Source organism: Habropoda laboriosa, unplaced genomic scaffold, assembly GCF_001263275.1.
Source record: "Habropoda laboriosa isolate 0110345459 unplaced genomic scaffold, ASM126327v1 scaffold101, whole genome shotgun sequence".
Lineage (NCBI taxonomy): Eukaryota > Metazoa > Arthropoda > Insecta > Hymenoptera > Apidae > Habropoda > Habropoda laboriosa.
This window is the reverse complement of record NW_017100207.1, coordinates 177,730-193,653: the sequence shown is the minus strand read 5'-3', so window position 1 is coordinate 193,653 and position 15,924 is coordinate 177,730. Positions and strand designations below refer to the sequence as shown.

At 38.2% G+C, this 15,924-nt stretch overlaps 1 protein-coding gene across 1 annotated transcript in view; it reads left to right on the top strand.

Annotated features, from left to right (window-relative positions):
• The window catches only part of LOC108570606 (thyrotroph embryonic factor-like), a 46,378-nt gene that overhangs the window by 26,891 nt on the left and 3,563 nt on the right, over positions 1 to 15,924 (top strand). Inside the window, exon 2 of the mRNA XM_017932491.1 lies at positions 14,865 to 15,010. Within this exon, the coding sequence (XP_017787980.1) occupies positions 14,865 to 15,010 (146 nt within the window). The remainder of the gene's footprint in view (positions 1 to 14,864; positions 15,011 to 15,924) is intronic.

Below are 15,924 nucleotides of genomic sequence, written 5' to 3'. Positions count from 1 at the left end.
TAAACGATAAAACGATTCATGGGCCATTCTGTACTCTTAAAAAAAATGCAAACTTTTCTAATAACGTAAGTTCGAGTATCGTGCACGCGACTCGGTCGGATCGAACCGCGCGAGTAAATTTACCCGACGCTCGCGTTCGCCAAGAAAATCAGATTGTGCGGATGAAAGAGAAATCCGTGCTGGTTCGTAACGAGAGCAGGAAGGGGTAGAGTCAGCGAAGCACATGCTTCATTAAAATCAAAGAAGTAGACGTTGAAGGGGGAGTAGAAGGAAAGAAGGAAGTGGGACCAGTGGTCCGCGGCAGGAAGAGAAGAAACGCGACCTTTCTTCTTTCCTCTTTTCACTCCCACTTTTCTCCGCTGTCCCTACTCTCTGCCTCTGCCACTCGCGGAAACGATTTCGTTATTGCGTGCCTGAAAACCTAGCCGCGTAACGCGTAAACGCTTGTTCCAGCTTATCGGGAAGCGAAGAAAGCGACCGAACGACGACCAAATAAAAATCTCAAAGAATGAAATTTCTCTGAACGTATTTATAGTTATATGTATGTATGTATGTATATAGATTGTCTTTGTAACGATCGTTTCTCTTTTTCTCCCTTTCCTCCTACTCCTTAAGTTCGTTCTGCTATGACGATTACGCGCTTTTTGTACTTGATTCTTGGCTTTTCGTTGGTCCACTCGGTTCACACTTTTGTGCGAAGAACAGAGTTCTTTTTGAACTTCTTTGAGGTTCGTGTCGTAATGTGTTTCGTTGGAAATTTTGAGGTTAGGATTTGCGATTTTTGATTGTTGAGATTTGGGAAAATTTGGCGTTGGGGTATTTAGGGAAATATTTTTCTTGGGGTACTTGCGAATTTCTGGAGAAATGCTGAGTGTGAATTTCTTTCGAAAAAGAAATGACATACCAAGGGAAATAATTTTCTTAAGATAATTGCCAATTTCTGGAAAAATACTGAGTGTGAATTTTTCAGAAAAAAATGGGATATCTAGAGAAATAATTTTCTTAGGGTAATTATAAATTTCTGGAGAAGTAACGAGTGTGAATTTTTTTTAGAAAAGAATGGAATATCAAACGAAATAATTTTCTTAGAATATTCGCGAATTTCTGGAGAAATAATGAACGTGAATTTTTTTTAGAAAAGAATGGAATATCAAACGAAATAATTTTCTTAGAATATTCGCGAATTTCTGGAGAAATAATGAACGTGAATTTTTTTTAGAAAAGAATGGAATATCAAACGAAATAATTTTCTTGGGCTAATCGCGAATTTCTGGAGATTTAACAGGTACGATTCTTTCGAAGGAAACTTCACGGTTAAACGGAGTAACCTGTAACATAGGGGAAATGGTAAATGGCCATTAAATAACACGGCAAAATGTTGTTGCAGAAAGTAACATGCCGGTATTATATTTTTCCACCAGCTGGTTTATCGAAGAAACAAGTGTAGGAGTGTCCTGTGAAAGGTTCTCCTTAAACCACGCCATTTATCCACGGTGAAACGTTCCTTGCTTCTTTCGGTTTATCTATCTTTATCCGCGGTGAAATTGTTATCGATAAGAGTACATTGGAGGGAAAGCGCGCTGATATATTTCCGAGTGCGTATAGCCTAAGGGGAAAAAATCCAGACGAATGTATTTCCTTCTTTTGGGAACGGAGTGTTTTCATCTGTGACGGAAAACTCTACCGTCACAATTATATAGTATACGTATATCGAAATTAAACGTTTTTCTACGCACATTTCGCAACTATTTTATTCGCGCTTTCGTTCATTCTACTTTTGGACCCGACAAAGATCGCGTTTTATCGCTTTCTATTTAAATATTCAGCGAAATACGCTTTCTTCTCCTCGTCGTTCTTCCGAAACGTATCAAAGAAATTTGATGTTTTTTCATTTTCGCACGAGAATTCAACAATTCCCCTTCAAAGGGTTAAACGAAAATTTCATATATCCGCAAAAAGGACGAAATAACGAAATTTAATTAAATCGCCAAGCAATATACCCACAGATATAATCAAAGTAAAAATTCCATATCCCTGTAAACAAACTGGTCAACCATATTTCACGATCACAGAATTAAAAAAAAAAATACATAATTCAACAGACATAAAATTGAACGAATTCATTGCACACGTTCAAACGATAAATATTTCTCCTTGTACCACGATGGAAACAACCATCCATATCTCAAACCACCCTAATCAATCCAGGTAAAGAAGGAAACGGAGAAAAATGTTCTCGGCAGAAAAATCACGGTATCTCACTTTTATTCGTGTACACGAATAATTCTCTTTCATTCGTACCGCTATTTGTTCTCGTTTCCCTGTGTACCGTTTCGTTTGTATCAGGAAACGCGTTTCCCCTTCTCCTCTCTCTCTCTCTCTCTCTAGCTGTATGCGCAAGGGAAAGTTTTCGTTCTTACCAAATTCTTTCTCCTCTCTCTCTTCCCGTCCCCCCTTCTTCTTCTTCCCCTCGCCTTTATTTCTCTATACACGAACTCAAGCCACCGAAGAGAGAGAAACTCGAATCGCCACCCGGTTTTACAACGCGTTTTGCCTTCTTTTTTTTTCACTTTATTTGCCGCAGCAAAGATTGTCACGGGTGGGTTTTCGACAAATAAGAGAAAAGATCGAGAAGTCGAGGATCGAAGAAAACGAACAGCGATCCGGAGGAGAGAGATATCACGGATGGAAAGCAGAGATATTTGAACGGTGTCCCGTGAATGTTATTACGACAGTGTGTCCCTTGAAATATCGCGAACGGAAGGTGATAGGACGTTTATTGCCGAGAGGAGAAAGCTCGGGAACCTGTGGAACCAGCGGGATACTTTGCATTTCGACTGGTTTCGTTAGTTTCGTGCTCTGATCTATTTTTGATAGTGAGCAGGAATTGGAACGAGGAAGGAAGTGGAGAAATTTTTATTCGGACGATTCTGGGGTGAAGAAGATATTGGACGATGTATGAGAACCGGAAGTGGGGGAGTCGTAGGAAATAAAGAAATCTATGTATCTACAGAAATCTTTGAAAAATGATTTCTCTGATATGAAAGATATTAATTAGAATCTTTGAAAAATGATTTCTCCAATATTAAAAAAAATATTAATTAAACTCTGAGAAATTTCACAAATACTTCACAAGCGTTCATCGCCCAAATTTTACACATTTTAGCGGGAAAAAAAAAAATACCGCAACTACAGTGCACGATCGAATACCATAAAAACTACAAAATACACGATATTTTCATCTGCGAGTCCATCAGCGTGGCAAATTTTACGGCACGAAACGCGGTGCACGGGCTCGCATCAACAACGACCGTTTCCTCGCGGGTAATTTCTAGCCTAGGCAACGAGGCAGCGTGTAAGATAACGAAAGCGAAAGATAATCGTGGACAGGCGCGACCGGGCGTGAATTATTTCACGTGGACAGGTTTACGGTGTGCGAGGGGGGAAGCTTGTGAAAGACAGAGAGGAAGAAAAAAAAAAAGTCCACGTTCCCGAGGAACGAAACCGCTTCTCCTTGACAGCCTCCTTCCGCGCGTGATTGACGAGCTACCGCGAGTCACATTTCTGCGTCTCAGCTGTGCACCATCACCATCTCTGGGTGTCTCGTGCAAATTCTATAGAATAATTTGCATACCGTCGATGTTCTCGAAATTCGTCGAGTTAACGCTCGTTAATCACCGTTCGGTTTACATCGATTAATTAATACCTGGAAAAATTAACACTCGCCAAGAGCACGTTTTTCACGTCGAAACTGTCTTTGTTCGGTCGTTGTTCTCTTATCTTTCGCGCGACAGACTTGTTGAAATGCAGAATCTTGCAGATGAAAGATTAGAGATAGTTAAGGAAGAACGTGTGGAAAATGGAAAATAGGAGAAGAGATGAATTAACGCATTACCAGTCGAACGAATTAGAGTCTAAGATTGCTAAGAAGATTTCCAGAGAAACTGGTGAAGGATCCTGTGTTAAAAAAATTAGTAATTAAAATTGAACGGTGAATTAAGGCAATCTTGGAGCAAAGAGCAAAAATTGACACATTTTCGGTGCTTTTTTTCTTTCGAGTTTCGGGGAATCCTGGAAACGAAGGTAAAAAGTTGAAAGGACGTTAGAGAGAGAGAGAGGGACAGTGAGTTTCGAGGTTTGATTGGCGAATGAATCGGTTAACCCTATCGTTTCTAAGGGAGATAGGGTCCCATGAAGGTTTCTATGTCGTTGGTTGCACGGTCGTGTGCATCGAGGCGATAGGAAACGATTCCCAGGAGGTCTGGAGGCTATCGGAGGAGCGGCCAAGGACGTCTTCGTGGCTCGTTGCGTTTCAGCCCGTTATGCACGAACTCGTAACTTATAATCGCAATATTCCCGACGAGACAGACGTCGTGTCTATTGCTCTCACTTCACCCCATTTCATTCGATCGCCGTTCCTTCACGCGACGGTATCAATTTTATAGAAGCAACGATACCACTTGATTAGCAGAGTAATTCATCGAAATTTAGAATTTTATAGGAGCTTTTTTACTGATTTTGGGACACGGTGAATTTCGAAATTCTTCAAATTCGTTCTTATTGAAAATTGTGTACAGACGAGAAGAACAGAAATTTTTTTATTTTTATTAAGAATTCTCTACAAGCTTTTTCACTGATTTTGGGACACGGTGGGTTTCGAAATTCTTCAAATTCGTTCTTATTGAAAATTGTATATAGACAAAGAGAACAGAAATTCTTTTTTAAGAGAAAAAATTGTGTCATCGATGCTTTTGTATTTTTTGCAATCTCGAAAGTGATTTAGAATATTGTTTTCTTGCTTCGATAGCATGATTGTCGAAACGAGGTTGCGTGTATTGTATATTGGGTGTCGTTTTTCTCTTCGTCGTAGACGTTACCACGAAGTCTTGGGAATAACGTGTCAATTCAGTATGTAGACTCATATTACCTTAATTACTGGTCGCCTATGTCCTTCATGCGCACCTGTATACACCATTAAGCTACTTGAAGGAACAAATGGCACGTTTTGTGGATGAAGTTTCATAAAAACACTAATTTCAGACGAATATTGTAGAACGAGAGTATATGTTTAGGCAGACACAAGTATAATCTGAAATGCAGCTCGGGTTTCAACTGAAATTTGCAATTTCTGCAATTTGTCGTTGAACAATTATTATTCGATGCTTGAAATCTCCTGAAAAATTAACGTCTCGATACAGATTTTGAGTATAAAAAAGGATTCTCAGAGTCACGAAACTAACTGCGAGTATTTTTACATGAACGAACTTATGCTCGCGACAAAGCAATAAGGTCGCTAAACAGTAGAGATAGCACCGTGTCGAAAAACTCATTGAAACATAACGACGCGCATGCTAGAATTTTCTCTAACTCCTTGCTGCCACAGTTCAGCGATAAGACGTAAGTATGGAGATATTGCAGGGCCATTATTGTCGACGAAACTCTCGCCATTTCCTCTTATTTAAAGTCAATTTGAACAATTTTCACAAGTGTTCCAAGAATTCAGTATTTCATTAGAATTGGTAAAATTTCTTATTGACTTTTCCACATTTCTTCGCGAACACCGCAATTTCCAATTTTCCACTGGATTTTTGTAGTTTCCTCATTGGCTTGGAAGGATTTGTGATTTTATTAAAATTAATAAAATTCATTATGCAAATTTCTTCGCGAACTCTTTAATTTTCAATTTTCTGTCGAATTTTCGCGGGAGTTTTCTTACTGACTTAGAAAAATCCAGAATCTTATTAAAATCGGTGAGAAATTTTTTCTAAAATTCTCCAATTTCCAATTCTCCATGAAATTTTCACGAAGTTTCCTCACTGACTTAGAAAAATCCAGAATCTTATTAAAATCGGTGAGAAATTTTTTCTAAAATTCTCCAATTTCCAATTCTCCATGAAATTTTCACGAAGTTTCCTCACTGACTTAGAAAAATCCAGAATCTTATTAAAATCGGTGAGAAATTTTTTCTAAAATTCTCCAATTTCCAATTCTCCATGAAATTTTCACGAAGTTTCCTCACTGACTTAGAAAAATCCAGAATCTTATTAAAATCGGTGAGAAATTTTTTCTAAAATTCTCCAATTTCCAATTCTCCATGAAATTTTCACGAAGTTTCCTCGCAGCTCCACGTAACACCGACACGTGGAAAAAGGATAGATCCTACGCAGTAATCATTTCCCTTTTCCCCGGTATAATCATTGCGAGCGGTAAGCTGTGTCAGTAATTAGAGAAGACCGCACTAATTGGAGCGTGCTCGAAAAGAGAAAGCATTTTAAGGAACGTACGTACGCAGCGGCGGGTGCACGTACCCACTTCCGGCAGTTCGAGGATCTCTCGCGATCCCCGTTTTCCTCTTCTTCCTCGCCTCAGCATTACATAAATAGTACATTTTCCGCGAATTCTTCAACAGTACAATCTTTCTCCTTCGACTTTCCTATTTTTCCCTCGTTCTAAGGCTTCCTTCATTATTTTCTCTATTCCTCTTACGGTTTCCGCCTTCTATAATTATTCCTCCACCTCTGCGTTCCGATAATAACGCATAAAATATTGTATTTCGCTAATTTTCACAAACGTCGAATATCTAAAAGGCCAAAATAAAAAAATCCTCGCAAATTAGAAATATATTAATATCGAAAAATCTAAAATGTTCGATGGAGAATAAATTTACACTGCGTTCTATAATTATCTCCACAGCTCTGCATTCCAATGATAACACAAAATATCGTATTTCACTAATTTTCGTAAACGCTAAATATCTATAAAATGAAAATAAAAAAGAATCCTCGTAAATTTCACGTACGTTACTATTGAAAAATGTGAAAGTGAGAATACCACAGAATAGAATAAATTCACGTGGAATGATTAAATTCAACATCCTGTTTATAGCAATCTATAAACGTCAAACGAGCAACCACAAGCGACTGTTCAATGTGTTAACGCAACTCGAGTTATCGGTTGAATTTCGATTGTAAAACGGTATTCACTCTCGAGTGCGATGCAATTATCGAAGCGACGAGGTTAATAGATTTTTAAGGTAACGTGGTTTACAGATCGTTTGTCAGGAAAGATGACAGCGGCTTACCGCACACATAAATTATCAGGACACGGACAGCCCCGCCGAGATTTACAGATCATAAGTCAGAGATTCTTTCTTCGCTTGCGACCACTCGATTCCCCGCAAGAAAAATAGAAAAAAATGAAAAAAATATTGCTGGTCAATGGTGCAAAATTATTTCCACCTTACTTTTCCTCTCCAGAATTAAAGAATCACGAAGTTTTCCTATTTTTCTACCAAACAACCAGAGATTTACGAAGATTCCTCTTCAGTATTCTGGTAAAGCGCACGAAACAAAAAAAAATGACTGTTTCTTAATTTCCAGCGAAGAAAAGTACAATACACGTTAAGTTGTGACATCAGAATTACTATTTGCCGATAAAGTCATTCCACATTTGTGGAATGTTTTCATTTACTTTGTTACATATTTAATTTAATTTATACATTTATTTTATATTATTATTTATTTCACGTTAAATGATTGAACATTGTAAATCCACGTTACATCCTTGCGAGGATCGTCCACTTCCGGTTGTCAGTTCACTCCACGCGGCGACAATTGTTATTTAGAGTTGGATCTAGGAGCGAGTGTTGTACCGGGGTTGAATTTATAAACTCGATCAGTAGGTAGGCCTTGATCACGGATTTTAGTTTCACTTCGTATTCGATCTATCGTCCGAAATAGCCGAGTATCGGTGTACCAAGGCCACAGGAAACCATCTCCAAACAGATGCGGTTGTTTATTCGCTTGCTAACAGTGCCACGGCTCCATTGTTGTCCATAATTCCTCTTTCATATTTTTTTCCAACATCTGTTCACCGCGAATTCCCAGATTCTTCTTTCTAATTTCGCACAGGCGAAAAAGGATCGATTATCTCTGTTAATTTATTTCCACGAGAAGAGAATCGACAAATTCTACAATTTTCACGTCCATCGTTTCGTTTCTAAGGTAGATATCTGTGAAATGTGATACTTGAAGATTTTAAATCTTTTCTTTTTTTTTTTCTGCGATAGAAAAACATCGAAAGATATAGGCTTGCGTATTAATGACTGCAAGGTATGTCTGACTACGTACTGTCTGATTCCCCTTGCCCCTTTTACTCGCGTTCTCCATTGCACTGTGATACCATAATTCATCGAGTTACAGTGGAACAATTACCAGAGATCTATTTTTTCAATATAATTATGAAATATCGTTAATTTCATCAAATTTCTCGTGTCCAAGAATGTCTGCAAAATAATTGAATAGAAATCTTTCATGCAGAACAATATGGAACTCGACGAAATTTGTAAATCATCATAAAAGTGCTAATTTATTCATTTATCTTCTACTGAAATATTATACAATTGCAAATTCTAAATATCGGGATATTAGAGTTGCGAAGAAAATTTTCTTACCAAGTTCCCAACACGTGGATAATTAATAATTACGAAAGAGTTTATAAATTGATTTGGTAATTTTTCTGAAACTTCATAAGCGACGATTAGGTACTTATCCAATTAGAAAGGATTTAACGGTTCGAAATGACACTGGCAAATTGAATCAACATGTGAAGATTACGAAAGTGTAACGTAGCCATGCCTCCTCCCCTGCGAATGCAATTAAGTTACAAACAAGAAACCATAGAGGGTAATTGATATGTAACGAAGATAAACCGCTAAAAGAGCGGAAATCATCGTTGTTCGTTAATAAAAATATTCTCAATTCCCTTTCACCTGGGTTTATCTTGAATCTTGGCTTCTTTATTTCTCTTTCTCTCTCTTTCTATTTCTATGGGCGTAGACAATGGTTCGTGTGCAACGTTGAACGCAACTGCGTGAGACTTTTAATCGTTATTTTATACGGTTTCGCGAATTATTGCCTGTCAAATTAATTTCACTCGAGCGTACGAGCCTTGTGTTGGATTAGAAACGTGATCGCGATTTCACGCAAATCTCTTCGGCATTTGATATTCCCGCCGACAATTAGCGGACTTTCCGACTGACATTTGATGAATGCACCGGGGAGGAATTGAAATTTTTCACTGAACGATTAGTAAAATTAGCATAGATGAGATTTCACTGATTCTGTAGAATAGAAATTTCATTCCAATATTCATCCTTCAATCTTTAAAAATTTCATTCTAAATTTCTTCCTCCAATCTCTAGAAATTTCATTCGAAAGTTCTTCTGTTTCTAATCCTCAAAAGTTTCATTCCAAAAGTCTTCTTCCAATCTTTAGAAAATTCTCTTTTTACAAAATTCTTCCTCCAGTTCTCAGAAATTTCGCTCCAAAATTCTTCCTCCAGTCTTTAGAAATTTCGTTCCAAAATTCTTCCTCCAATCCTCAAAAATTTCATTTCAAAATTCTTCCTGCAATCCTGAAAAATTTCCTTGGAAAATTCTCTTTCTCTAATCCTGAAAAGTTTCATTCCAAAATTTTTCCTTCAATCCTCAGAAATTTCGTTCCAAAATTCTTCCACCAATCCTCAAAAATTTCATTTCAAAATTCTTCCTGCAATCCTGAAAAATTTCCTTGGAAAATTCTCTTTCTCTAATCCTGAAAAGTTTCATTCCAAAATTTTTCCTTCAATCCTCAGAAATTTCGTTCCAAAATTCTTCCACCAATCCTCAAAAATTTCATTTCAAAATTCTTCCTGCAATCCTGAAAAATTTCCTTGGAAAATTCTCTTTCTCCAATCCTGAAAAGTTTCGTTCCAAAATTCTTCCACCAATCCTCAAAAATTTCATTTCAAAATTCTTCCTGCAATCCTGAAAAATTTCCTTGGAAAATTCTCTTTCTCTAATCCTGAAAAGTTTCGTTCCAAAATTCTTCCTCCAATCCTCAGAAATTTCGTTCCAAAATTCTTCCTCCAATCCTCAAAAATTTCATTCAAAAATTCTCCTTTTCCCAAACAAACATCCTCGAAGCAATTTCCAGAAATTTCCATCCAACACATTGCAAAAGAACAATGTCCCAAAAAAGAAATTCCTCGTTGATCAGTCTCCCTGAACGATTTAAAAGGACCAGCACGCAAGCACATGGTCAGAGATTTTATTCCACGCTGATTTTTATTACCGCGAAGACGACTCTACGGCGACACGATTCTTTTTTTCTCTCTCCCGGGACACATGTGACTCATTCCGTACTTGAGTCAGGTAAAACGCTCGCGTGTTGTCGATTACGTAAAGGAATATCTTGTAGGGGGAATCGGGATGACGGAGAAGAAGCGGCGCGGAGAGGAGAGAGAGGAGGAGGAGGAGGAGGAGAGACCAGCCAGGGAACGTAGTAATTAGACGCACGCTCTCGGTATAAACGTAGAAGCAGAGAGTGAAGAACTGGTTCTACCGTTAACGGAAATCGTCTCTGGCCAGATTCAGAGCTTACTCCGCGACAAATGCCCTTTACGGTACTTCCGCTTCTGTTACGTGCCCGCCACGCGAACAGGAACTCGGTCAATTCCATTCGCGGACCATTCCAAACGGTTCAAATACCTTCGATTCCACCGTATTTCCAATTGTATTTTTTATTTGATGTTTCAATTTTCATTCTGAGTGACTCTAGAACAAAGTTTGAATAACCCTTTTTGTTTCTTATTTTAAACTGTATTTTTTGGTTAATTCTCCTTTTCATTAACTCTAGAAGAAAATTTAGGGTGAATAAAGATGGTTCACTTTCAATGGACACTTTCGATTTCCTTATTAGATAATCTATAATACATTCAAAGATCTGTATTTATACACTGTGTAAAATAACACAATATATCATACGAGCAAATATATTTCATCTTCGTCATCTCCATTTCTTCGCCATCATTTTAAGAATTTCGTCGTCACTCCATTGAAATCCGAAGAAAAGAAATTCTTCGTACGAGAATGACCATTTTTTTTTTTTCCAAGTACTGTAATAAAGTATTCCTCGAATCAATTTTCTCTGTAACATCTTCGAAAGATCGGAAGGAAACTAGCTGAAAAATGACCGTCTCAGCTCGTTTCGTCAATTAAATTCACGCCACATTGTCCAGGCAATCAGGTTTTCCTGGATCCGTCCAGTTTCCCTCGTTACTGTCACTTCTTCCACACGGTTTCTTCTCGTGTTTCACCGTCGTTGCTCTTCTTCACCTTCGTTCGACTCGATTTTCCCCTCTCTTCCAGCCATATTCTACGGCTACTGCTCGCGTTCTAGCTGCCACGCAACGCGAGATTAGTTCCGCAGAGCTGGCGACGACCGTCAGCCTTGAACCAAATTGCGAGCTGTCGTTGTTTAGTTGTTTAGCTGGCCTGCACGGAGAAACCCGGCGCTCTCCGTATGATTATTAGGCCTTTCAACAGCGTTCTCAACAGCGTTTCAGGCATTTTTCCAAAGGAAAAATGACCCATTTAACCCTTTCCCCCAGCCCCCCACCTTTTCTCACGTTTCAACTGAAACGGAGGTAAGAGTTCCCTTACAAAACGAGAATTCCAATTCCAGATAGAGATTCACTATGAATTTCAGTAGGACTTTAAGCTGGAAGATCTGAGTATTCTTCGTTTCTCGGTGATTGGTTAAACAAAATTCGCAAAGTAAATGGTTAACGCCCAATTCGTAAAAATTGCGCTCTGAAACGAGAATTCCACTTCCAAACAAAGATTCGCTACAAATTTAAGTTCAACTTTGAGTTGGACGATTTGAATATTCTTCGTTTCTCAGTGTTTACGTAAACAAAATTTGTGAAATTTGTAAAGTAAAGGGTAAATGACCGATTCGTCAAAATTGCGCTCTAAAACGAGAATTCCACTTCCAAACAAAGATTCGCTACAAATTTAAGTTCAACTTTGAGTTGGACGATTTGAATATTCTTCGTTTCTCAGTGTTTACGTAAACAAAATTTGTGAAATTTGTAAAGTAAAGGGTAAATGACCGATTCGTAAAAATTGCGCTCTAAAACGAGAATTCCACTTCCAAACAAAGATTCGCTACAAATTTAAGTTCAACTTTAAGATGAAAGATTTGAACATTCTTCGTTTCTCGGTAAATGCTTCAAAGGATTTCCCAAAGTAAAGGGTTAACGGCTGATTTTTCGATTTTCCCGCTAAATTATTAAAAATACTCGAATTACTATGCACGACGACCCGATAATTGGCTCCCTCGTAAATCACGATGATTCGATCGATTAATCGAACGTGTTGCTCAAGTACGCTCGGTAAATCTTGCAATTGACCATCCAGCTGGCTTATTTTCGTCAACGAGTTGCCCTATTGAGGTCGGTAATCACTTTCTTCGAATCCTCCGGGCAAATTCAACAGCTTCTATACAATGAAACACACTGTTTCGCCCTAGGTTCCGTCGATAAAATTTTCTCACTGTCGACACAACCGATTCACTTACACTCTCTTTCAACTCGAACATTGTAAACCCGCGTGTTTCGTTTTCCACTCGACGAAGGTAAAGATAAAATTACGAAGTTTCCTCTAAAAAAGAGAAAAGAAATATCTCGACACTTCACGGAAGATTCCAAACATTATCCACACTGTGCGTGTGGTGTGGAAACGGTAGATAAGATAGAGACTTCTGGATTCTTGCATTTTTTCAAGATTGCATTAAAAATACTGATAATAATTACGCCATAAACATTCCTACGTAAATTTCGCGTAATAGAAGAGCGAGCAAATCGAAGAAATAATTAAAATTCACAATGTTTCTCCGTTTGTTTCACAGCTGTATCTACTAGTTCCTTGTTCAGAATTCTCAGTTATCGGGTTAGTTAATGACCAGTAATTGGACGATCGAAAAGTAAGGACAGCGACGGTTCTTCCGTCTGTGAATATTAAAATTACGTTCGTTGAAATCTATCACAGAGTGGTGTGGTAGCGGCACGACCTCGCTGGCACGCGGTGTACCATGATAATAACCATTGAATGCGGTTTCGTCGCACTTGAACCGCACATTCAGCCGTTCGAAAGACAGAGCGAGGGAGGAAAGAATAGAGGAGAAAAAATAGAAAAAGCACGGTTTTGCTCGTGTGGAACGTCTAACGATGACGTTTGATGGAAGCATTAACGACCCACGACGAATCTGACAATTGTTTTTATAGCTGTCGTTCGTGGAAGGAAAATGGGAGAAATATTGAAGGTGAAGAGCTCGGGAAAAGAAGGAAACTGTGTTCCAAGCAGATTGGAAAGATGAAATTTCTTTGGCGTGTAGAATTAATAGAAAAAGAAAATTCGAGAAGAATTAGAAAAGTGAAATGAAGCGAATTCGTTGAGTTGAACGAGAAACACCGGCTTCTCCAGGGATTTCTGGCATACCGCCGATCGGCCATTGTTACGCGAAGCTCGCTGATCCAAGGTTGCGTTCATCGTTGCCTAGGAATAATCAATCAACCGTGTTTTCTTCTTTTTTTCCATAAAAATTCGCACGTCTTCGAAATTGAACTTCAAAGCATGCTCGACCACCCCAGACGATTCCCAATAGATTACACCTATTGCAAATAAATTATTTCTCAAAATCGCCATTCCCAAAAATCACGAAAACCATGAAATTATTGCGAAATATTCGAGAAATAACGTACCCGACGAAAATTAATTAAGAAATCGAAGGAGATCGATACTCCCGTGTTTTCAGTCGATTACACCTTCCAGGAATGAATTATTTCTCAAAATCGTCATTCAGAAAGCGAGGAAATTGCAGCGAAACATTCGAAAAACAACATTCCCAACTGAAATTCAGTTAAAAAATCAAAACATCGAAGATCGATACTTTCTTCTTTATACACAGAATAAAGATACGTTCGGTAACGATGCTAAATTAGTTGTAAAAATGGAAGAATAGTCAGATGTAAGAAGGTGTATCACGGGGAACAATCAACATAGCCGTCGAAAGGGGGGAAAAAACGCGGAAGGAGCGCGTTGAAACGAGAAGAAACAGAGGTGGAGAAGCTGTGCTGGGTCGGCTCACTATTTTTGGAGGAGCATCTCCAAGGCCACCGACTGATCCGCACTCCTCCTCTTTCTCTTTTCTTCCACGAAGCAATTTCTGATGGCCACGGACCGCTTCTTCTTCTTCTTCTTCCTCTTCCTCCTCTGTGAAGGGAAAAAGGTGCAAAAGCGGTCCGGGACGCGCTAGGAGGAAGTGTGTCATCGCGTATTCTAAGAGGCCCGGCCTCTTCTCTCTATCGTAATCGAGAGAACGAAGATAAAAGAGACTAGCTGAATAGAGAGATGGAGGATTCTCTTCTTTTTTTTTTCCAGGGAATAATGGGCGTTATTAATAGCGTGAAAGTTGGACACTTTGTGCAGGATTCACCTATGGTGGAAAAAAAAAAATAATAGAACAGTTGAGAATAGTTGGAACGCTTTCAAGGGAGAGTTCAGTTTGAACGTGTCGAAAAATCGACCTGTTCTCTTCTTCGCGTCAAATCAAACTGTACATCTGAAGAATATCCTTCTCAAAATTGCCGCTCGTTCAGTTCGATGTACATTTCTTCGGAAATTCAACCGAGGATTTTTCTTTCTTCTTGTCACACGCGTAGACTATCGAAGAACGACTATATTTGAAATTTTTTAAGTTCGAATCGCATATACGGGCGCTAAATTGAAGTGTAAAATTTGCAATAAAATTATGAAAAATTGTATGGAACAAAATTTGTTTATAACAGTCTAAGGATGTCTCTTTCTACTGAAAGAAAAAGAATTACGATATCTCTGCTAGTTTAGCCAAAGAGAATTCTTGAAAATCGCTATCAAACTGGTCTCTCCCTAAATTAAAAACGACACACAAGAAGTTACACGTTTTTATTTTTTTCTAATTTTACTTTTAAAGGCTAACGCAGGTGAAACGATTATTTTGCAGGAAAACAGGGCAAAGATGGACCGGAAGAGAAGAAGGACGCTGACGGAGAGATATGGGGCAACGTGGAAGCGCAGGCCGCCTTCCTCGGCCCAAATCTCTGGGACAAAACTCTGCCCTATGATGCCGACCTGAAGGTATTGAACCATGTATGTACAAAAACGCGATACGGTAAGCTCACAACCCGGCTGAATATGGAACCTAATAATTTGGATTTTCAAACTTTCTCAAATTTCAATGTCTCTTCTTCTTCTTCTTCTTCTTCTTCAAAAAGAAAGAAAGAAAGAAAATTTTTTCTCAAATTTCAACGTTCCTCAAAATTCTTGCATCTCTTCTCTCTGTTAGTTGTGAATGAAGTGCTAATTTGAATTTGAAAAAACCTCAGCACACCCCGTTTATTTCATTTTCTCTTCTTTGAGTTAGGAAGACACTTTTATAGTTCCAGGCTCTCTCTCTTTTTTTTTTTGTAGTTCATTTGTATTTTATGATATGCAAAAATTGTTCAAGTGTTTTATTACTAATGTTTTATTGTGTTGATAGTTTATTGTTGGATGGTAGATAGAAGTTTTGGAAATTCCGCGATGCATGTGATTCCTCGTGAAGAAAGTGCAGCACTCTTTCAGACTGTTTCCTTTTTCTTTTTCTCGATAGAACGTCGATTTTTCTGTTCTACTTTTTTTCTCTCCGTTTTTTTTTTTTTAAATTTTGCAAGTTGCTCGAAACTTCTTCTGACAAGTTTAGGATTCTCGCTAGGATCCGCAGAAATGTTTGTCAAAAATTCACCCATTCTACCGATGGAATTTTTTATTCGATGAAAAATCTTACCACTCGTTACCCTTATGCTATGATATAGTGTTCTTCGGAATGTAAAACGCTACGATATTCGGTGCCGTGTTCGATACCTATTGATATAAACGATCACGTGAATACCTGTGTATTCTTTAACCTCTTCAGGGACTATTTTTTTTCTAGATTAGAAATGAAATGATCTAACTTTTTATGTAGTTATCGTAAATATTAAAATTTGAATATTGATAAAATTTGAATATTTATGAAATTTCAA